Source organism: Crinia signifera, chromosome 3 (genome assembly GCF_055691185.1).
Source record: "Crinia signifera chromosome 3, ASM5569118v1, whole genome shotgun sequence".
Taxonomy (NCBI): domain Eukaryota; kingdom Metazoa; phylum Chordata; class Amphibia; order Anura; family Myobatrachidae; genus Crinia; species Crinia signifera.
Window position 1 is genome coordinate 30,841,127 of NC_139219.1, and position 24,684 is coordinate 30,865,810.

At 48.0% G+C, this 24,684-nt stretch overlaps 1 protein-coding gene across 1 annotated transcript; it reads left to right on the forward strand.

Annotated features, from left to right (window-relative positions):
- The first annotated feature begins 3 nt into the window (after positions 1-3).
- On the forward strand, positions 4-23,501 carry LOC146063312 (zinc transporter ZIP9-like). Its single transcript, XM_083175580.1, has 7 exons — positions 4-242; positions 11,036-11,141; positions 12,376-12,546; positions 12,910-12,978; positions 16,954-17,039; positions 18,558-18,692; positions 21,784-23,501. The coding sequence occupies exons 1-7, from the start codon at positions 147-149 to the stop codon at positions 22,021-22,023; spliced, it is 903 nt and encodes a 300-aa protein (XP_083031706.1). The 5' UTR covers positions 4-146; the 3' UTR covers positions 22,024-23,501.
- The last annotated feature ends 1,183 nt before the right edge of the window (positions 23,502-24,684 follow it).

Sequence of the window (24,684 nt, forward strand, 5' to 3'; positions counted from 1 at the left end):
CTATTGGCTGCAGTAAGTGCACAGAAGGAGCACAGGGGGAAGGAGGCAGCGACGTGTGAAGCATGTGGGAGCAGCCCTCTGTGTACTGTCCTTCCCCCTGGAGACCGAGGGGAGCTGCTGCCTGAGTGCCTCACCCTCTGGCCAGTATGGAGGGGCTGCTGGTGGTCTGCCTCATCTCCCTGGGCATGTTCCTGGGCTGCTTCTTGCTGGGACTGATCCCCCTAGCTGTGAAACTCTCCGAGGTGAGTCTGCTGCTGTGGGGCTGCAGGGTGCCGGCAGCGAGAGGGTGCAGCTGCTGCTGCTGGGTCAGAGGTTGTGGGATGTTTATGTTTGTAACTTGTTACAATGTATCTTCCTCTCCCCATTCATCAACCACCTATAGAAGGGGGACCATAAGTCTTATTAACCCCTGATAGTATGACGGGGAAGGGGGGACCCCAGTGTTATTACCCCCTGAGAGTACAGCTGTGTCAGGGAAAGGGAACCCCCTTAGTATCATTCACCCCTGAGAGTACAGCTGTGTCAGGGAAGGGGGGACCATAAGTCTTATTAACCCCTGATAGTACAGCTGTGTCAGGGATGAGTGACCCTAGTGTTATTACCCCCTGAGAGTACAGCTGTGTCATGGAAAAGGGACCCCAGTGTTATTAACCCCTGAGAGTACAGCTGTGTCAGGGAAAGGGGGTACCCCAGTGCTATTACCCCCTGAGAGTACAGCTGTGTCATGGAAAGGGGACCCCAGTGTTATTACCCCCTGAGAGTACAGCTATGTCAGAGAAAGGGGGGACCCAGTGTTATTACCCCCTGAGAGTACAGCTCAGCTGTGTCATGGAAAGGGGACCCCAGTGTTATTACCCCCTGAGAGTACAGCTGTGTCAGGGAAGGGGAGACCCCATTGTTATTACCCCCTGAGAGTACAGCTTTGTCAGGGGTGGGGGACCCCAGTGTTATTACCCCCTGAGATTACAGCTATGTCAGGGATGAGTGACCCCAGTGTTATTACCCCCTGAGAGTACCGCTATGTCAGGGATGGGGGACCCCAGTGTTATTACCTCCTGAGAGTACAGCTATGTCAGGGAAGGGGGGGACCCCAGTGTTATTACCCCCTGAGAGTACAGCTGTGTCAGGGAAAGGAGACCGCCACTGTTATTACCCCCTAAGAGTACAGCTGTGTCAGGGATGGGGGACCCCAGTGTTATTACCCCCTGAGAGTACAGCTGTGTCAGGGATGAGTGACCCCAGTGTTATTACCCCCTGAGAGTACAGCTATGTCAGGGAGAGGGGACCCCAGTGTTATTACCACCTGAGAGTACAGCTATGTCAGGGAAGGGGGGGACCCCAGTGTTATTACCCCCTGAGAGTACAGCTATGTCAGGGATGGGGGACCCCAGTGTTATTACCCCCTGAGAGTACAGTTGTGTCAGCGACGTCACGTGTTATTAGCCCCTGAGTACAGGGGGGAACCAGTGCAGGCTGCCACCTAAAGTAAGCCAGTTGGAATCCATGCAGTGGCTGCACTGTCAGTGATATCCAATTGGTGGCGCTATGGGCCTGGGGCAGATGTGGTTGGAGGCACATATATACTCTAGTAATGCAGTGGGAGATGTCTGGTATAAGTAGACACCTCCTTTATGCCTATGAGAACCAAGGCCACAGCATTGGATCACCATCGTTGGTCCTTCTCACCCCAAAATGCTCCAGACTGCTGATTTCATGTAAAGTACAGCATATGGCCATTTGGCCAGATTTGGGACCTCTTTCCACTCGCATTGCGTAACTTAGGCCTAATGTGCTAATCACACACAGGACCAGCTAAGGGACAGGTGTTCTGTCCTCCTGGGACTGCCAGTCCGAAACGGGATTAACAAACACAGTGCTTTCAGTGGGGGCCACTCCCCTTTCTTGCCGCCTGCCTTATCTGGGTTCTTGGGGCTGCAGCGGATGCAGTCCCTAAAAGCCGGTATATGTGCGCATGCAGGTAGAAGGGGGAACTGGCATTTGGGCTTGGTCCAGCTCCCTACAGCCCTGGTCATTATGCCTGAGCAATGAACCTGGAAGGGAGCATGACATGGGCACTAAGCACTGCAGTCCAGAACGCAGCAGGGTGGACAGCCACTGGGGGAGGGGGGGGGGGGTATACTTACATCTTATTAACCCCTAAGATATCAACTGTGTTAGGGAAGTAGAGAACCTTTAGCCTCTGAGAGTACAGCCCGATCAGCTGACAATCGCTATAGCATTGTCACTGCAACACAGGCGTGTGCTGGGCACTGTAACACACTCGTGTTACAGTGCCCTGATAGCGACTTGTGTAATAAGAGGACCTTTAGTATTTTGTTTCTCTTCCTTTAAAAACTTTTTTTTTTAAAGTTAACCCCCTGATCCCAGTGAAGACGAAGATAGGGGGAGCTTTTGTGGATTTCTTTCTGCGTTATAAAATCACTTTCCATTGTGTATAGCACATTGCAGCTGTGTGGCGGTAATATTCTGCATCTTCAAAACCTGTGCAGTTCCTCTTTCCTACCTGAGGTGTCACTGTCTGCTTTTGTGCTTCAAGTACAGTCTGTTCTGTATTTCAATACAGATCAGACTGTGCTAGAAGCACCACCACAGGCAGAAAAGAGGAACTGCGTGGGTTTTAGAGGATACAAGGTTCTAGAATGAACACTACAGTGGTTTAAGCTACGGCGATGGCACTTAAGTTTTTGTGAAAGGGACATTTACTGGAGAAATAAAATTATTGGCGATATCAGCACAACGCTATTTGGATATTTGCACCTTTTGGCACCCGGCATCCTCTGTATTATCTTGAGCCCCATAGAGATTAATAGGATATCTAGCGATGTTGGGCCACCCTAATTCTTTCAGTAACATTAACCCCAACTGCAGTAACTATAACTGGCTGAGCCGGTGACCTGGCATCTGTTATATCTATTCATTAATGTTCATATATACATTGCCAGCATATTCTATTGTGCTATACAATTAGGCGTCACACAGTAATGATACCATATGGGGATTGCAAGCAGATAGCGTGGGAGGAGAGCCCGTGTGTGGCTCATAGTGTCGACAGTTACTAGGTCAACACAAGCAATAGGCCGACATGGAAAAAGTCGACATGAGTTTTTCATGTTTTTTTGTGTCGATTTGGACACCGTATAAGTGTACTGCGTCCCCTCACTGCGTGCGCCATGCTTCAGGCATGGTGCCTCCCTGCGCTCGGCATGCTACTATATGCTCACTCTATGCCCACTTGGACAGCAAAGTATGAAAAACGAAATAACATAAAAAAACACGAAAAAACTCTTGCCCTTTTCCATGTCAACCTAATGCCTGTGACCTAATGACCACGTCGACCTATTTCATGCGTTGACCTAGTCATTGCATCCCGGAGGGCCCTGCTGGCAAGCCTGCATTTTATTGGATCATAGGAGTTTTATACTAGGGGTGAGCAAGCAGTGCGTACCTTCCTACTGTGCCAGCAAGTTACGGGAGTCTCCCAATTCTCTGGGGAGTCCACCCGCACACCCACAGAAGAAGCCGGATCTCCCGCATCTTTACAACCTCTAGTGAAACGGGCAGGAACAGGAGACTGTACCCAGAATGTGGGGATACCCACTGGGTGGGCGGGCTAAATCATGTGATATGGCATACTTTAGCCCCTACCTTAATACCCACAGGAAAATACAGGATAAAGCCTTATCTGTGCCCCATGCCACAACGATTTTAGCTGCCAGTGATCCCTGGTGCTTAATATGCCCATATAAGACTATAAGGAAAGGAAGTCAATTCCACAGTAATATTACAGTGGGCAGTATGGCTCTTTTCACACGCTCCGGCTCCTGCCGGGCGGCGAAACCCCGCGTGGCCAAGAAGCCGTGGCGCACTGAGACGTTCACAATGGAGGCGATTGCCACAGCCCGGCAGCCGTCCCTTCTAGTGGTGGAATTCGGCTGCAACTGGGTGGCCGGCAGTGGTCGTCCCATGTGAATGGACACAATCGTGTTCATTATTAACTACTGTGTGCGGCACGGCTTTTGGCTGTGCGGGGTTTCGCCATCCGGCAGGAGCTGGAGCGTGTGAAAGGAGCCCTATAGCTGCCCGACCCCTCCAGCCGGGGTATTGTAGTGCGGTGAGGAGCAGGGAGCATTCATTGCTATTCTAATGCGACTTATCACTGTGCTAGGACCCAGTGACATCACCGGCATATGAATATTCATCTGGTAATGATTGGGAGTGAATTGATATTAATTAATATGCATTGCGTCGACCACTGAAGGTTGACTGGTTTGGAAGGTCGACACAAGCATTAGATCGTCAATGGCTAGGTCAACAGTCAAAAGGTCGACACATACGGGTTGACCAATGAACCATGCCCAGGTGACCAGTGTAGTATAATATTGTTCTTATCTCTGTCCTCTACCTCACTTGTACTTTGTACTACAGCTGGTCATCAGTGCAGTTCTCAATACCAACAGCAGGGGGAAGTGCAGAGTAATACCCCTTTTACACCGCCGAAAAATCCGGGTCAGCGGCGGGTCAGACCCGGATCTTCGGCGGTGTAAATCCCTAACGCAGTGTCCCTTTACACGGGACTTCTACCCAGGTCCTGACCTGGTTAGAACACGGCTAGGACCTGGGTAGAGGGCGGTGTAAATGGGAACGCCGGGTCGGATTTACATGAATGGGGAACGTCCAACCTGCAGACCGCAGCGTCCGCAGGTTGGACGGATTGTCAGTCTGACACTGACAGCCGGCGCTGCTGTCTGCGATACTCTGCAGACAGCAGCGGCGGTGGGGGAGGGAGGTGAACGGATGCCTGTGTGCGGCATCCATTCACCTCCTGTCCAATGGCGAGGGGGTGCGCGCGGGGACTGGGGGCAGCCTAGCAGCTTACCTTAGTGCTGGGCTGCCCCCAGCAGCGTTCCGGGTACGGTGGCGTCGATCGGCGCTTGAAGATGACATCGCGCTGTCATCTTCAAGCGCCGCGGAGGGGGGTGCGGGCGTTTAAGCCCGTCCGGTGTAAATGCCCCTAAACGCCGGGTCGCACCCGGCTTCAACCAGGGTCCAAAAAGCCGGGTGCGACCCGGCGTTTTGGTCTAAAAGGGGTATAGCAGCCCATACATGCTGCTTTGTGGGCGTGCTTTCCGTGCTGTACTAGCACGGATCACATTGCATTGCATGTGCATCCGTTGTGCATGCAATGCGATGCAATGTAATGAAACCTAAGTACAAAAAGTATGTGCTTGCACTTAGGTTTCATCACATTGCATCGCATTGCATGCACAACGGAAGCACATGCAATGCAATGCAATGTGATCCGTGCTAGTACAGCACGCCCACAAAGCAGCGTGTATGGGCTGCTTATTACCTACATACATAATTGCCTTCATGCCCCCTGGCCACCCAGTTACAGTCGTGACTTTCCAACAACAGTCCCAAGTTCCATTAGTAACAGGGACGGTTGTTTCCGGACTATGGCCCTTATTCTGGTTGACATCAGCCCCCCTCTCCCCCTCGTCGCATGGCAAATGTACCCGCACGCATGTGATTGGGCCAGAAATCATTTAATGGTCGGTGAAACAAACCAACTAGAATGAGGACCAATGAATGTAGGTGTGGAATGGGTTTTGGGTGGATCAAGTGTATGAGATGTAAATACCCACCCCACTCTACCCCCATTTGTTGGGTCTGCATGCACCTATGCTCATAGTTGGAAACATTTATCTGTTATACAATGTGCTGGTGTCATGGTTGCTATTCTTGTCTATGGGGAATCATTGTTTCCAGTTAGACTAATCACATAGGGAACAATGCTGTTGATGGTTGCAAACTCTTATTGGATCGTTGTCTGGCCCCTGTGGTAAACTCACGAAGTTGCTGCTGACGTGTCGGCTGCATGTTACCGGCATACCTGAGACTGGTAATTACAAGAGAACTGTCATGTACTAACACAATGTGCTTCTCATGTTATCAGTGACCAGAGATAAGCGTATAATCTCCCCGGGTGCAGGGATTAAGGTGAATGACTAAACCTCTGTTCAGCACTGGATTATAACCTGTTGGCGCTATATAAATATACTTATCCTATAGAGAATACTGTTACATGGACGGTTATGTGCAGCAGCGTTATAGCTGGACGGATTAGGAGATGACGGAGACGGGAGACAATACAGAATGTGACCCATTAATAATACTTCCAGCCAATCTCCTGGTTCCTTCCTGGTACAGATCCTGGAGTGCAGCATAATAGTCAGATCACTTCCTGCATTATCATATAACTGGTTTATCCACTGTATTGTGGGCGGGGCTCCTAGACAAGTATATCACTGCGCTGCTTACAGCTTGCTACCAAATAAGCCCTAATGTGGGACAGAAGGTTGACACAAGCATTAGGTCGACAATCAAAGGGTCGAAATAAGTTTTTCACTTTTTTTTTTTTTTAGCCGACTTGTGCCGACAGGTAGAATTTCATACCCTTCCATCCACTACAGCATGGAGGGAGAATGCCCGAAGCATGGCGATTGCTGAGATTTCACGTTTTGTGGTGTCAATACTGACATGTGTCAACCTTTTGTCAATGTTGAACTTTTGGTGTCAACCTGTAGACATTGTCAGACACCCATACACCATTCAGCTTAGGCCAGATGCAGGGTGCCGGCAAGTCCAGCATTGGCGAGTGGCGCAAGGGGGTGGGGGGCTGCTTAGCATGTATGCGGCTTAAGAGGGTCTGGGTGGTCCTTGGTGAGCAGCTTCTGCACACAGGCCTCTGATCGGACATAACCACCCCCCTATCTCTTGGCGGCCCCTAGCGTAGTGTTTCAGGACATAGATTCAATTACAACAGGCTGCTTGCCCGGCGTACTTAACGGTCGCTGGTTTCTGCCCGCCCGCCATCAGCCAGTGACACATAATCACCATGAAGGGGGACACCGGCCGCTTGAGGCTTCACAAAAGCTTTTCTCTAACTGGATCATGGCTCAGCAGCTCTCTCACATATTTAATGACTGTTTTATGCCAATTTACTGACAGAAACTGTAAAATCTAAACCAATTAAATCAAGACCCAATTAAATGACGACTGGATCCGGAGATTATGGGGGGTTCACGGTTTTGGGCTCATATGCAGACTGTAAAACTTGGCATCAATAAGCTTATACTTGTGCCAGTACTATAGGTTGCCCATAGTAACCAATCAGATTCTACTTATTATTTATCTAGAACCTTCTAAAGCAGGGATGGGAACCTTTGGCCCCCCAGCTGTTGTTAAACTCCACATCCCAGCATGCCCTGCTACAGTTTTGCTATTTGGCGAGGCTAAAACTGTTGCAGGGCATGCTGGGATGTGTAGTTCAACTGGCCCCTATCCCTTTTCTATAGGATGATAGCTAGAATCTAAATGGCCTCTCACTTCTAAAAACTTACCCTTTAGTAAATTTACCTCATAGAATCTTCATTGCCAACACGATCGTCACAACCACGTTCATTTGCTTTATGGCACATGGCGAATGATCCTGGAACCGTTACATTACAAACTATTGGGTTTAGGAACACCGTTGCCACAGCAATACCGAAGGACCAATTATCCTAAAATACTAATATTGCCTAAAAATCAAATATTGAGGCTATTGGCTGCTTTGTCAATGAAAGATCGCGCCAAACATTCTGAGCTGTTGCGTTATTATAGGTTAAAGCTGTTGAAACTGTTGACATGAGTTTTTCACGTTTTTTGGGGGGCCCGGGGGGGGGGGGGGGGGGGGGGCAAATTTTTCATACTTTAATACTCTGGCATGTGCCAATTCTGCCGAATAAATCAGGAGAGATGGTCTGTGTAACATAACTGAGCAATAGGGGTTAAATGTAGGGATTAGTGATAATCAGGCGGAAATTGCTGCATCTGCACACGATTATAAAGGCCAGAGAGCTTCATTAATAAGGCCCTAAATCGTCCGTTCTCTTCTGTTATGTATGAACCTAAAGTGATAATCTAGAATATTGGCCCAACCGTCATCTCTTTCCAAGGCATCAAAGTTTCCCTTTTTGAGATCTGCTTTGAAGATCGCTTTAATGAACGCAGCGACAAAGTGATTATAATATGAAAGGGGCTTCTGTGGAAACGTCATCAGACTTTGGGGTTTATCCTAGTTCATTCTTTCTGACAAAATCCTTCTTTTTTTTTTTTTTTTTTTTTTTTTTAATTGTTCTTTATTGGTTTTTCACACTTATTACACTTAACAAAACATCAAGTACCCATTGCATCAGCTCCATTTATCTCCTGTGGGACAGCCCCCTCACAATCTAATCAATTTGTTCATACTACAACTAATATCAGCTGTCGGATTGCCCAACTACGATCTCCTCATTCCATCTACTGGAGCTGGGCTGAGGCTTACAGGTACAGACTTACATATAACAACGATACATTCAAAAAGTCAGTACAGACAAGAAACTAAGACAGAAAAAAAAAAAAAAAAAAAAAAAAAAAAGGACCACACCCCCTTTAAAAAAACGATGCTAAGTGACAGACCATGGTATTGATCTGAGTTCCCCTAAAACATCAACTCCGCTTGTTACTTTATTACTACACTATTACTGTTACTAAAGATTTTATTATGCGTTAGGGGTAGCGTGCGGTCGAGGGACAGACACTCTGCCTCTTTTAACCTTTAGTCAACGTTCTATCCCAGGGTTGAATCTGTGGGTGGTTTGATACCTGTTAATTGGCACTAGCGCGCTACGTAGATACTTATCCTTCTATATTAAGGGAAAACCCTCCGTACTTTTTACTAAGTGTTGTGGCTCAGCCGTGCTCCAATTTGTACGACTATATTGTGCTGCACTACTATTAGTGTACTTTTATTTTTACAAAAATATATGAATATTTGTAGGTCCCCTTTTTTTTTTTTTTTTTTTTCCCCTTTCCTTTTCCCTTTCCCCCCCTTACTCTTTGTCATATTAATTTTAGTGCCAATCTAACAAAATATAACAATAATTTACTACAAAAATTTTGTGTTGAGTGCTAAACTAGTGTACTACTACTTCAGTGTTTTTATTTTAGTGCATAACAGCACCCATATAACCAGTCTTATACCATCTGTGCCATATTTTCATGTGCATATTAACATTATTTTTCTTAAGATAAACGTATTTTTCTTGTGTAACCGTTTGGTTCACAAGATTGATCCAGGCTGCAAATTCTGGGCCACTTTTTGCCAACCACGTTCTCGCTATCAACACTTTGGCCAGAGCACATAAACTCACTACGTACATTTTGTCATATTTATTTACATTCGTATCTATATTGACAAAATCCTTCTTAAATGGACAAAACCATGTGCACTGCAGGGGGCAGATGTAACATGTGCAGAGAGAATTAGATTTGGGTGAGTTATTTTGTTTCTGTGCAGGGAAAATACTGACTGCATGATTTTACACTTCAATATAGATCTCACTTTGAAGAAAAACCCCACCCAAATCTAATTCTCTCTGCACAAGTTACATCTGCCCCACCCGCAGTGCACATGGTTTTGTCCATCTAAGAAGGATTTTGTCAGAAAAAATGGACTAGAATAACCCCCTTTATTACCTATGCAAAATATTCAACTGGCCATCGGCTACTTCTGATTTTTTTGTTCTGATCACTGCCCCCACCCACTACCGATGGTTTGTGGTGCCTTGGGCACTGCAGCCATCACCAGGCATGCCCACTGCGTCTCTGGCGCATGCCCAGTTTTATAGTAATCGACCATTTGCGCAAAGCTCTATAGCACCCACCTGTAAATCGTCCCCTAAACACGACTTCTGACGCCATCCTTTATTTCGCTCTACATAAATTTCATGGGTTTTCTTATCTCGCCAATAAATATGTCCGCACCTAATCAATGTGTACAGTAAAACACACGCATTACAGTATTTCTGGTTCCTCGGTGTTGCGTATTGGGACGGAGCCAGGGACTGTACATCAGATGTAAATTTACGAGTTACATAATAATTTATATACTAGTTAAAAGCCTGTCCAAATAACGGATTCTGCAATGTACTGTCACTTTGAGCTGTGACAGTTTTTAGCCCAAACTCTCAACCCCACCTCCTACCTCCAATCTTTGTCTATACACAGGAACCAGTAAGCCACCAGCCAGCCACACTGAGGCGACTCTGCTCTGTGGTCCTACACTGCGTAATAATAGAAGAACTTTGGGGCATATGTTTATGTACGGCTAAATTATGAAGCAACTCAACTGGAGGCACCGCAAGACCCTCTAATATGGCACTACAAGGATTCGCATACAACCAACTACTAACCCCATACATTGCTCTCAGAACAACTCAAGAAGAGACAGGCTGCAAACAGTGGTGCTGGTGTGATTGGCATTATTGTGTGGGGCATAATATGGTGTCAGGGACATTATTGTGTGGGGCATATGGTGTACGGGGCATTACTGTGTGGGGCATTACTGTGTGGGGCATAATATGATGCAAGGGGCATTACTGTGTGGGGCATAATATGGTGTAAGAGGCATTACTGTGTGGGTCATATGATGATGCAAGTGGCATTACTGTTTGGGGCATAATATGGTGTAAGGGACATTACTGTGTGGGGTATAATATGGTGCAAGGGGCATTACTGTGTAGGGCATAATATGTTGTTGGTGGTATTACAGCGTGGGGCAGTTGATTTGCAAATAATGGGTGAAATTTAATAGGATGAGAGATTCAAAAAGTGAGAGATTTGGTAAGAAATCTCCAGTGTTTTTTTTTTTTTTAAGTAGCAATCATTTACACTGCAAAAAACAATTTGATTTTGCAGTGTAAATGATTGCCTCTATAAAAAAAAAAAAAGAGATTTTTTTTTTTTTTTTTTACCAAATCTCTCATCCTGTTAAATTTCCCCCAATGTTTGTATGTTTTTTTTTTTTAATTGGGGGGGTGTCTATTTTTTGTGTTTGGGGAGGCAAAGTACCTAGAAATAACCCTGGAGATGTCTTAGAACCTTGGCCACAGACCAACACTCAGTAACCTCCATCCTTCTCTTCCAGCGAAAGCTGCAGTTTGTCAGCGTCCTGGGAGCCGGCCTGCTCTGTGGGACAGCATTGGCTATAATTATACCAGAAGGGATTGAACTGCTGGACAGCTCCTCCAAAGGTTAGAAAACACGGAATGCTTTATGGCGCAGCTGCTGTATTGTGTCTGCACAGAACTCTTCAGGCCGCATCGCCTACTAATCTTCCCAGACGTCTCAACTGGTACAAGCCGTCCCCAGGCTCCATGGACACACAGAATAATGAACAGCACAAGTGTTGTGTATTTGGCAAGCCTGAGGAAAGTGTATGTGTGGAGTTTGTACGTTCTCCCAGTGTAATTGTGGTTCCTTCTAGATTCCAAAAACAATCATATATTTGATAAGAAACTCCCCTCTAATAAAACAGTGTGTGTCCCAGCACCCACTTCTCGCGCCATGTATATTAGGTGTGAAGTAGATCTACCTCCAAGGTCTTGTCTGAGCTTTTCAGTCCTGTCCAGTGGCGGCTCCAGAGGGGGGGGGGGGGGGGGGGGGGGGGCTGGAGCATAGTTCAAAATTCATATAGGGGGAGCCACACCAACTGCCACTACTTCCATTCCAAACTGACTCACTGGCAGTTGGTGTTTCTCCCCTATTTGAATTTTGATCTGTGCTGCAGGGGGGCGAGTGATTACCTGCTCGCTAGGCAGCGAAAGACTGATGATATAAATACAAGACTGAAAAACCCAGAGGGTAGATCTCATGTGTATGGGAATCCAGCTTACATTGCGCTGTTACTTCCAATAATATGCATGGCAAGCGCACTGGTTGCTGGGACATACGCCGTCTCATTGTGGGTGATCTATAGTTAAATACAGGATGTTCCTGGAGTCTAGGAGGAAACCGGAGCAGCCTTAGTACACCAGGATAGCATTGGAAGAACGTACAAACTCTACACAGACACGTTTTTAAGGCTTGCCAAATACATATCACTTTTGTGTTTAAGTATTCCATATGTACATGGAGGCGGTCTGTACCAGCCGAGGCATCTGGGAAGATTAGTAGCCGAGTGTGGTTACCTGATTAGTGTGATATCTAGGACGTAAGTTCTTATGAGCAGGGCCCTCCTTCCTCTTCTATAATCCCTCCCCTTACGTCCACTATCCTATACATTAATAAACACTATCATTATGCCTACAGTTGTAGCTATGTATATATCATTCTGTTGTATTTTTGAGCTGTACGGCATTTGGGAAAGTTCCAGCACATTGGAAATGACTGCTAATAATAATGATATTAATGACATTTACTCCTCATCCCAGAGGGCACTGGGGAATTGGTCCATCGCAGACAGCTGTATGTGTGTTTATCTTGCAGGCTCCCCGGTGCGATGTCTGAATGTTGCGCAGATCATGAATGTGACTGAGGAGGAAGTCGCAGAGATCAGATCCTCCGTTCCCCCACACTTCTTTATTGGGGTCTTCCTGGTCACGGGGTTCATACTCATGTTCATTGTGGACCAGATTTCCAGTTACTGCTCCTACCACGGTGAGATTGCAGAACCGATGCCCTTGTACGTGGGGAGAGGAAGTGTCCATGGCTTAGACAGGCGCGCAGCGAGGGTGCATCGGAATATATTCCCCAGGAACCCCAAACCTATAGTTCCCCATGATCACTTTACATTTGGCTGCAATGGAAATGTTTTGAAAATGTTTGTCTTGAACAGATGGGGGAGATCCCTTCATTGAGGGGGGGTCCCCACTTTATGAGGAATTTCAGATCCAGACTGGAGTATAAAATGTTCCGGCAATGTCCCAACCATTTCCCTCAGATTCCTAATAACTGCGCCCCTACGTGCGTACTGCGGCACCCCTCATATCATTCCTTATGTGACCGTTGTTCTCCTCTCAGATCCCAGGACTGGGATGTCCTCTGGGACCAGCATCACGGCAACACTGGGACTGGTGATTCACGCTGCAGGTAACCTACATGTATGATTCATATTGTGGTCCCTGTCCAGACATTATTTATTTATTCATTTATTGTTTTTTAATTGTTTTTCTATGGCTGCTTTTGTTTTATGATGCCAACATAGTCTGTAGTGCAGTACACGTTATAGGCAAGGGATTCAAATAAACAGTTTGTATTAGATGCAGCTGAAACCACTGTGTGATCTAGGTGAGAGGCGCCTGGGTACCAGTTCTAGCCATGGTACACCAATGAGAGGATCGACCACAACCCCCTCCCGCGAGCAGGGGCGGATTTAGGGATGAGGGTGCCCCTAGGCACAACAATAATGTTTACTAAGTAGGACAGTATACAGGGGCAGTATCTGCATGTCCTATCCATTTACACTCTATTTAAGATGGAATATAGTACAGTACAGTGGATATTTTGCAGTTATTGGTACATTTTGGGCTGACAGTACTATCACAGGCATCCAAGTGCCGCCCCTAGGCACGTGCCTCACATGCCTAATGGGAAATTCGGCTCTGCCCGCGAGCATGTCTTCTGGAATCCTATGTTACCAATCTGTGACGTTTTCATCCAATGGATGTCTTAGATCGGGCTCCCCATGTAAAAGCTCTGCCCAGCGTACACCATTGGGAGGTCTGACTGGTCAGGACCCAGCTGGATCACCCTGTGTAGGTTTCATTCCAATTGGTGCAGGGATGTCCGTGACATACCCGGACAGACAAACAAACGGGTGTGGATCAGCTTGCAGATAGTGTCTAGGTAGACCGTCAATAGGACGACATTGACAACCGGTTAACCCATGGGTCCTCAAACTGCGGCCCTCCAGATGTTGTGAAACTACAAATCCCAGCATGCCTTGCCACAGTTTTAACACCCCCTTATAGCAAAACTGTGGCAAGGCATGCTGGGATTTGTAGTTTCACAACATTTGGAGGGCCACAGTTTGAGGACCCATGGGTTAACACATGAAAAGGTCAACATGAGTTTTCTCATAGGGTTTTTTTGTATCAATATCGACACCGGAGCAATTAGTGTTCCACGTACCCTCTCATGGCTCGAGCAACGCTCTGCTACTGCTGCACATTTGTGCACATTATCGTTCCCAATCGACCACGTGGATGGTAAAGTATAAAAAAAAGTCCAAAACTGGAAAAAACTCATGACAACCGTTTCAGGTGTGGACCATTGCCAAGTCCACCTTTCTCCTGTGTTGACTTTGGCTTTGATTGGTGATGATTGGCTGCTTATACATCCCGCTCTCGTTAGTAAATGTATTTCTGAAGGTCAGAATTAAATGCTTATTTCACCCAAACTAATTCAAATTATTTGGGCGACATGAAAACTGATGGTGCTTAATGTACAATCTCACCTCACTCTGTGACTGGTCGCCATGAGTCATGGAACAAAGCTGCGAATACTGGAACATAGATATCTGTATACAGACTCAGATGCACCCAGATATACAAACGTCGCTTATCAAATCAGTCACACAGGGCCTGATTCAGAACAAATAGATAGCGTATATTCGCTTCTGCAGCGCAGCCTGAGAAATTTCCAGCCTTACCACCAAAGAGGTTAAAGACCTATGAGGGTCCATTAAATAAACATTGTCACTTTACAAAACTTTTGAGAATTGCATAAGCATAAACTTTCGCCCGTCCATCAGACCTAGTGTGTGTAAGTGTAAAGTATTGCAGGATATGCGTGTAATTAAATGACAGTTGTGAATCTCAAGTTTTTTATATCTGGGTCTATGGAAGATTTTACAGCGAACACGTTTGTGGTCGTAGAACCATAGAAATTGGGTCAACCATTTTTGCTGGCACAAGTGAATGGCACAAAGCTATCCTGGGCTATTGGAGAAATGGATCACAAATTTAGTATTAATATAATTGATTTAATGGCAGTTTATTTATATAGCACACACACGTTCTGACACACCTCTACCTATCATTGAAGCTAGCTTAACACTAAGAAATAACCACACAAACAAGAAATAACCACACAGATACCAAATGCTAGATTTCAAATGGTCAACCAGCATTTATTGTTCGGTGACATGAGTTAAGCTAACTGTGGAGGCTGGCAAAGAATACTCGGTACCAACGCCAGCACCGGTCATCGAGATCTTAACTCAAAATACGAAGGGGTGCTCACCACCGCCTCCTAACTGCATAACCTGCATTGTGTGAGACCCGCCACCCTTTAATCTGGCAGCGCAATGGACGCTCCCGCACTGGAAACACCCTTTGTCTACCCGCAGGGGAAGGACACACCCGCCGTCCTTCCAAAAGGGGGTGACCCACAATGCAAAACTTTGACCACTTTTATTAGTTGACTATAATGAATTCAATATAAATCTCAATTTTAAGCTACGCTAGCACCAACACTGATTCCAACAGTGTCCCAAAACATAGGGCTCTTCTATGGCTTCTGGCTTATGCAGCCAGTTTAACACTAACTAGTCTAGTACCGGAAAGTACAGACACCCCGGTCACAATACGTCACAGACAACCGGCTCTGTGATAATAAATCCTTATCGGAGCTGGATCTTGATAAATGGATTAAGTGTGTAGTGAATGTGATTCCTGTTGCCCTGAGCCGGATCTGGGTGTTACGTGTCCCGGAACACGGCTGTGTGATGCTGACCTTATCCCAGAATTGTGTGATTGTGCAGGGCCGTCACGTGTGTTGTGCGTCTGGCAGGCTGCGTATATTGCGTCACATGCGGCCTAAGTGAGACCTTTTCCATCGCTTCTTGCTACAGTTACAGGAGCAACATCCCATCCAAGAATAACACTATTGTTACCATAATGTCACCACATGATGGCTCACGGAGGAGACGACCTGGTTCATACCCTGAAGCACAACTGAAGACTTTGAGTCTATGGGCCTTATCGATTATCGAATAATTACGCATGCACGCGGTACGCAGTGCGCATGTGCATGGTTCTCCTGCGCACAAAGTCAGCGATGGCTAGCCATTGCAGGCTGTTCGCAAGGTAATTGACAGCCGTTGGCCGTTTGAGAGCTGCACGCTGGCGGTTTCTGGGAGTGTCCCGGAAACCGCAGGTGGCTCCCGACCATTGGGAGTAAGGAGCGGCCTCTATCTCCCCACGGCAAATGGGGAAATCCATCAGGTCTGAATCAGGCCCAATGTACTAATCATTGGAGGGAGATAATGTACCAGCCAATCAGCTCCTAACTGTCCTATTTTTTTTTAAACACAGTCTGTAACATGGTAGCCAGTAGCTGGATGGCTGGTACTTTATCTCTCCACTTTATCTCTCTCCAGGATTAGAACATAGGGCCTTATTCTGGTTTACATGCTCCCCCGCGCCTTCGCACGGGGGAGCGATGTCAGCGGAGCAAGCAAAGCTAATACACCAGAGAGTGTCTTCGTTTTGTGTGCTCCTTCCAAATCATCCGATGGTCGGCAACCATCGAATAATTTGGCCCCCTGCACCGAATGCTGCAAATTGATGTTTATGCAAAACATCCATTTGCTGCCGTGCGGGGAACTCGCAGAGCGAGGGGGGGGGGGGGGGGCGGTGGCTGTGAGAGCGGCGGACGGCATTTAATCCGCAGGCAACACTGCGAAATTCACAGCGTTCTTTGTGGACCAGAATAAGGTCCATAGTTTGCTGCCAGGGATTCAAATAAAAGGGGCTATGTAATAAGCCAACCAGCTGCCATGTTACAGTGTATGAGAGAAAAGTGACAGTTAGTAGCCGATTGGCTGCTTCTCTCGCGCGCGTGTGCCCTCGCCCCTTTTTTTGAGTTGATGTGTAGAAGTCAGGTTCTGCTGCCATGCTCTGGTGGAGTCTCAGGAGGTGCGTCTCCTGATCAGGTGACTTTCTGCTTGTTCCCCATTAGACGGGCAGAGACGTCTCCTAGACCATGAAGGTGTCAGCAGACATTGCTGCAGGACAAGGTTAGATTACCTTCAGCTAATGGTGTTTCTGTCCTTTCCCGTAGCGGATGGAGTGGCCCTTGGGGCGGCCGTGGCGTCATCTCAGGTCTCCGTACAAGTCATTGTCTTCTTTGCAGTCATCTTGCACAAGGTAACCAACACCCAGGATAAAAGTAGAGATTACTGGGTTTGTTGAATGACCACTTAAAGCTTTATAATCTCCTGGGATCCGGTGTAAAATTGTATTTATAAGAAGGATGCATGCGTGCGTCCTGGTCCTGGCTTGTTGTAGGGTTACAGCAGGTAGGTAGTTTGTGGCTCACCTACCGCACCCATAGTCCGGCCTACAAGAGTAGCTAGCATTACAGAAAAGGAGGAAGTATCCCATCACTATAATACGGTCAGTGCAATCAGCAGTGTAATACCTATGTAGGATGCCGCTGGTCCTACCTGCAGGCCCATCTGAGCATTTCCCTCAGAGCACCAGGAGAGCAGGTATACTGTGGATGAATACTGTATGACTGGTAGATCATAATGTAGTTAATATTCGCCCCATGCTGCTTAGCATTCAGTACTGGGATAGCTGGTTAAATTAGACCACGCCCATGACCAAACCACACCCTTATCTGGTCAAACAATGCCCATTTTATTCGGACCACTCCCTCTTCCACATGCCACTCCCTCTTTCACCAATTCCAGGGTGTGTTCCCCTCCTCGTACATTTCATCCTATTTCTATACATGAGGAGATTATTATGGCGTGGCGTATGTGAGGCTTGTCTGCAGGGGGACTCGCGCTAAGCTCCCACAGAAAGGCGCCATCATTACGGTGATTTCCCATAGGAGAATGAGGCCGCTGTATGTGTTACTGTGCACGGAACCCTCTATTAGCCGCTCTCTAACCCTGTAATTATATGTATATGTGTCATGGGAACAGAACGCAGAATGAACGTATGAAATACTTCCCAGAGAGGCTCTGCCTGCAGATGGGCTTCTGTTACTGACATATACATTAGTATGATGCATTGTTGTGTATATGGTATACTGTCCCTGGGACGGCAGTGTCTAGGCCAACAGTCAGGCATGGTCAACCCAGGCTCTCCAGCTGGTGGGAAACTACAAATCCGGTTTGACATTCCCTAATGGCAAAACTGTGGCAATGCATGCTGGGACTTGTAGTTTCAAAAAACAGCGGGAGAGCCACACATTGGCCATGCCCGCACTAGGCCGACCAGACTGAAAAGGTTGACACAAGGTTTTCATGGTTTTTTTTTTTTTTAAGTTAGACCGACTTGATTCGTGCTTTACCATCCCAGTGGGATGTTGCTATGGGCAACCAATCAGAATCTACCTCCTTATTTATTTAGCACCTTCTAAAAGATAATAGATAGAATCTGATTGGTTTCCCATAGCAACAGCCCTTCTTCAATAGAGCTCCCATCTTGGAAAATAAACTCCTATATCTACACATTCTAATTTTAGAGTTAATCGGTATTTGCCTAAAATGTGCATTATACATAGCACTACTGTAGCGCTCTATGTTCACGCCCCCTTGCTGCTGACTGTTCTTGTTGCACTTGGTTTTCCTACTATAAGCTGCATGCGGCATAAGCCGGCACTGGGGTTTATTGACCCTGTAATCCAGTGAAATGACTCCTTATTCCCTGCAGGCTCCAGCGGCTTTCGGGCTGGTCTCGTTTCTCATGCACGCAGGATTGGAGAAGAAACAAATACAGAAGCACCTCTTGGCGTTCTCTGTGGCAGCTCCACTCCTGACGGTTGCAACATATTTAATACTGAATATGGTAAGTTACAAATGACAGAACTGGACAAATGCCCGTGACGTGATTGGCTGTGATATAACCCGCTATGTGATGTGATTGGCTGTGATATAACCCACTGTTTGACGTGTGATTGGCTGTGATATAACCCACTGTGTGACATGTGATTGGCTGTGATATAACCTGCTGTGTGACATGATTGGCTGTGATATAACCCGCTGTGTGACATGTGATTGGCTGTGATATAACCCGCTGTGTTATATGTGATTGGCTGTGATATAACCCGCTATGTGACGTGTGATTGGCTGTGATATAACCCACTGTGGGACATGTGATTGGCTGTGATATAACCCACTGTGGGACATGTGATTGGCTGTCATATAACCTGCTGTGTGACATGTGATTGGCTGTGTTATAACCTGCTGTGTGTCATATTATTGGCTGTGATATAACCCGCTGTGTTATATGTGATTGGCTGTGATATAACCTGCTGTGTGACGTGTGATTGGCTGCATAGGTGTGCGCACATTGAGTGTTAGGGGTGCACAGGCACCCCCTAATGCTGTGTCCACCCTTATGAACAACTCCCTGCCGCTAGCAATACCAGCAATACCTTTTACCAAAGTCTTTTGCTTTTTAGACCTGTATTCCATTAAAGTTAGTGCCCATCAATCAATTGTGTGTTTTGCATTGTTAATAGTATTAGACCGTTGTCATATCACTACATACCTGCATAATCCATATATTTTTTTACTTTATATGCATGTACTGTTATACAGAGTAATAAGAATATTACCACGGTGCACCCCCTAATAAAATGGGCTGCGCACGCCTATGATTGGCTGTGATATAACCCGCTGTGTGACATGTGATTGGCTGTGATATAACCCACTGTGGGACATGTGATTTGCTGTGATATAACCCACTGTGTGACATGTGATTGGCTGTGATATAACCCGCTTTGTGACGTGTGATTTGCTGTGATATAACCCGCTGTGATATAACCCGCTGTGTGACGTGTGATTGGCTGTGATATAACCTGCTGTGTGACATGTGATTGGCTGTGTTATAACCTGCTGTGTGACATATTATTGGCTGTGATATAACCCGCTGTGTTATATGTGATTGGCTGTGATATAACCTGCTGTGTGACGTGTGATTGGCTGTGATATAACCCGCTGTGTGACATGTGATTGGCTGTGATATAACCCACTGTGGGACATGTGATTTGCTGTGATATAACCCACTGTGTGACATGTGATTGGCTGTGATATAACCCGCTTTGTGACGTGTGATTTGCTGTGATATAACCCGCTGTGATTTGCTGTGATATAACCCGCTGTGTGACATGTGATTGGCTGTGATATAACCCGCTTTGTGACGTGTGATTTGCTGTGATATAACCCGCTGTGATTTGCTGTGATATAACCCGCTGTGTGATTGGCTGTGATATATCCACTGTGTGACATGTGATTGGCTGACTACTTAGTAATCGGCTGCTGAAAGGAAATTGTGCAGAACTCAGATATGTAGAAATGCAGCTGGCGGGATACAGGATATGAAGGGTGCCGGGTACTGGGGAACCTAAGCCACGTGGAGAGTAGTGTTGATACTACTAGGAATGTAACATGAAGCAGAGTGACAGGATTTGGGATCCGGGAAACTAGTGATTTACATAATAGTGTTCAATATTTGAAAGAGGGAAGATTGGTGCCAGGTATTGAAGGAGGTTGCTGGGTGGTGGAGTGGGGGTGGATGAGACACAGGTGCCAGTGGAATGTGGAAGATGGGCCTGGGTGTCAGTGTAGTGGAGCAGTGAGGGCTTGGGTATCACTAGAGTGGAGCAGATGTGCCTGGGTGTCAGTGGAGTGGAGCAGATGGGGCCTGGTGTCGGTGGAGTGGAGCAGATGGGGCCTGGGTGTCGGTGGAGTGGAGCAGATGCGCCTGGGTGTCGGTGGAGTGAAGCAGATGGGGCCTGGGTGTTGGTGGAGTGGAGCAGATGGGGCCCGGGTGTCGGTGGAGTGGAGCAGATGGGCCTGGGTGTCGGTGGAGTGGAGCAGATGGGCCTGGGTGTCGGAGTGGAGCAGATGGGCCTGGGTGTCGGTGGAGTGGAGCAGATGGGCCTGGGTGTCGGTGGAGTGGAGCAGATGGGCCTGGGTGTCGGTGGAGTGGAGCAGATGGGCCTGGGTGTCGGTGGAGCAGATGGGCCTGGGTGTCGGTGGAGTGGAGCAGATGGGCCTGGGTGTCGGTGGAGTGGAGCAGATGGGCCTGGGTGTCGGTGGAGTGGAGCAGATGGGCCTGGGTGTCGGTGGAGTGGAGCAGATGGGCCTGGATGTCGGTGGAGTGGAGCAGATGGGCCTGGGTGTCGGTGGAGTGGAGCAGAGGGGCCTGGGTGTCGGTGGTGGAGTGGAGCAGATGGGCCTGGGTGTCGGTGGTGGAGTGGAGCAGATGGGCCTGGGTGTCGGTGGAGTGGAGCAGATGGACCTGGGGGTCGGTGGAGTGGAGCAGATGGGCCTGGGTGTCGGTGGAGTGGAGCAGATGGGCCTGGGTGTCGGTGGAGTGGAGCAGATGGGCCTGGGTGTCGGTGGAGTGGAGCAGATGGGCCTGGGTGTCGGTGGAGTGGTGCAGATGGGCCTGGGTGTCGGTGGAGTGGAGCAGATGGGCCTGGGTGTCGGTGGAGTGGAGCAGATGGGCCTGGGTGTCGGTGGAGTGGAGCAGATGGGCCTGGGTGTCTGTGGAATGGAGCAGATGGGGCCTGGGGGTCGGTGGAGTAAAGTGTGGTGGGTGATGTACAGGTGTCTGGATAGTGGGGCTGGTGGGGCCCAGCTGTCAGGAGAGTGGGAGGCTGACGGGGAGTGGGCAGTAAGTAAGTTTAATTTATATAGCGCACTTTCTCCAACAGGACTCAAGGCGCTTTGTAATGACAATGGGATAGATATATTTAGCCCGATAAAGTGAAAAAGTGGTAGGTGATAACGCACCAGCCAATCAGCTGTGTTTGAAAAATGACAGTTTGGATTTGGTTGGCCGGTGCCTTATCACTTTCCACTTTATCACTTTACCAGGCTTAGTACATCTGCCCCAGTGTTCCTTAAATCTTGTTCTCCTTTGTCAGACAGGGGGCAGCCTGCAACACAGGCTCAGCGCTACTGGAAACGGGATGCTGTTCTCAGCGGGGACTTTCCTGTACGTTGCAACCGTTCACGTCTTACCAGAGATCAGTGGGCGGGGTCACAATCAGCGCCACGAGACATCCGAATACACACATCCGGGACTGGGACTGTTGGAGAGCCTGACGCTGGTGGTTGGAGCTTTCCTGCCAGTGCTGCTGTCCTTAGGACTTCATGATGACTGAAAGCGTGTTGGTCATGTGTGTAGGGTCTACAGTAGCTGCCTGATTGTCTACAGTAGGTGCAGCATGGCCCGATTGCAAGACTTAGTTAGACTAACATATGGACCCAATGCAATGGGAAATGCAGAATCAGCAATATGTAGCGCTCTGGTGGTCCAGCAGACCAGGATGGGAACTGACGCAATTTACACATTGAGCGACCACAGGGCACAACAGCTGTTCTATAGAAAACGAAGACTAAGGATTGTTTTTATTTACCCACCTAATGCAATGTGTGTATTGCAGCCCCATCCAGAGACCTCAGTGTCTTGCAGCCCCTTCCATGGACCCCCCATCTCGCAGCCCCTTCCATGGACCCCCCATCTCGCAGCCCCTTCCATGGACCCCCCATCTCGCAGCCCCATCCAGGGACCCCCCCCATCTCGCAGCCCCATCCAGGGACCCCCCCCCCCCCGTCTCGCAGCCCCATCCAGGGACCCCCCCGTCTCGCAGCCCCATCCAGGGACCCCCCCATCTCGCAGCCCCATCCAGGGACCCCCCCGTCTCGCAGCCCCATCCAGGGACCCCCCCATCTCGCAGCCCCATCCAGGGATCCCCCGTCTCGCAGCCCCATCCAGGGACCCTCCCCGACTTGCAGCCCCATCCAGGACCCCCCCCCCCGTCTCGCAGCCCCATCCAGGGACCCCCCGTCTCGCAGCCCCATCCAGGGACCGCCCCGTCTCGCAGCCCCTTCCAGGGACCCCCTGTCTCCCAGCTCCATCCATGGACCCCCCATCTCCCAGCCCCATCCAGGGACCCCCCAGCTCCATCCAGCGACCCCGTCTCCCAGCTCCATCCAGCGACCCCCGTCTCCAGCTCCATCCAGCGACCCCCATCTCCCATCCCATCCAGTTACCCCCGTCTCCCAGCCCCATCCATGAACAGAATGAGTTTAAAACAATTTAAAAAGAACAAACCTCTAACTGTCTTCCTGACCAATCACTGCTGACCCGACGCGTTTCACCACTCCTCCCATCATCCCTGTGATGTATTCACTGGCTCCTCCTTATGTGTTCCAATCAGCAAAATGTTTTAATATAATCAGTAATTTCTTCCTTACGGTAGTGACGGTTTGATAGGCCGGAGAGATTTTACGCTACTTCTGTTCTTAGAAGTCTACTAAACTGTGATGACAGTGAGAATGCAGAGCTGCATACAGCACATATATTATCATTGTGTAAGTGGGTATAATAATGAACGAATAACTGTAAAGCTCAGGAGAAAATGCACTTTACACCTTTTATAGTCGTGCGGAACTTTGTTTTATTTAAATAACCTTTTCTGTCTGCGGTACATAATAACTTTTCTCCATATGTGCCTTGGTTCTAGTCGGCAATAAATCTACATTATACGATGCATGAAAGTCTGTATAGGTTCATATTGGAATCTGTGGTAGAATCTCACGTGAATAAATGTTTCTTTTTTTACATTCAACAAGCTTGTGTGACATATTAAATATATAGGAATATACAGGGCGGCCAACAGGGGCGGTCTGCCGGGACTACATTCCTGGCCCCAGACAGAACGGGGGCCGAGACTGAAATCTATCAGGTATAACTTGTCATACCTCTACATTACATTAAGGGGAATCTGAAGTTTGTTAAAGTAGTGCGACTAGTTCTGCGGACACCGGAGCTTTTGCCAAGCACGCCGGGGGTCAGGGCCCTGTCTCTTCTGTATGTCCCGGGCCCCACAAGCCCTGTAAGTATACAACCACACTCAAACAACAAAGAAATGCGCACAACATAATATAGCCACACCGAGAGGTCCACAAAAACCCATTTGTGACGGGTATTTGTCGACATGGATGGAAGGTTGACACAAGCATTAGGTCGACAGTCCAAAGGTTGACGTGAATTTTTCACGCTTTTTTTGTCCCGAATGCCAACATGGACACCATATCGGTGCACTGCATCCCCTGGCATGGCTCGCAATGGTCGGCACACTATTATATTCTCCCTCCACGCCCTGGTGGGTGGTAGGACATGAAATACTGCCTGTCGACTCAAAAGTAAGTGAAGAACCCATGTTGACCTTTTGACTGTGCATCCTATGGGCCTGATTCAGACCTGCTGCGAGTGTTCGGAGCTCAGCGAGCAGGAAAACGGAGTCACTTTGAGGTTGGCGAGGGTATAGAATACACCTTGGCACCTGTCCCACCATCGCACCTACTGCTGCCTGCTCACTAACGTGTGACACCCCCAATACCGATGGATGGTCCATATCACAACCAGACGCAGCAGCAATGTCGGATGCATTGGAGCGATGTTTTTCTTCTACACATATGTCTGAGTCGCACCGCACACGTTTGTGTTCATATAGGCACGTGTCCCGCAGATATGTACATGGTGTTCCCGGATGGGCCCATGAGGTTATGGGGTGGCTAAAAAGATGGATGGGAGCACAGATTTACCTGCACTGGAGCGAAATGCGCGCCGGCCAAATTATAAACAACTGGCCAGACTATTTATTCCCGATCCAGTTCACATCTGGGCAGCAAGTGTTCTCCTGGCATCCGCCAAATCCAGACTTTTGTACATACTGCCGCGTCCAGCAGTCCTGATCTGTAATAGGGATGGCCATCGACCATCAATGATTCAAAATCATCGATGGTTCATGGCTGAT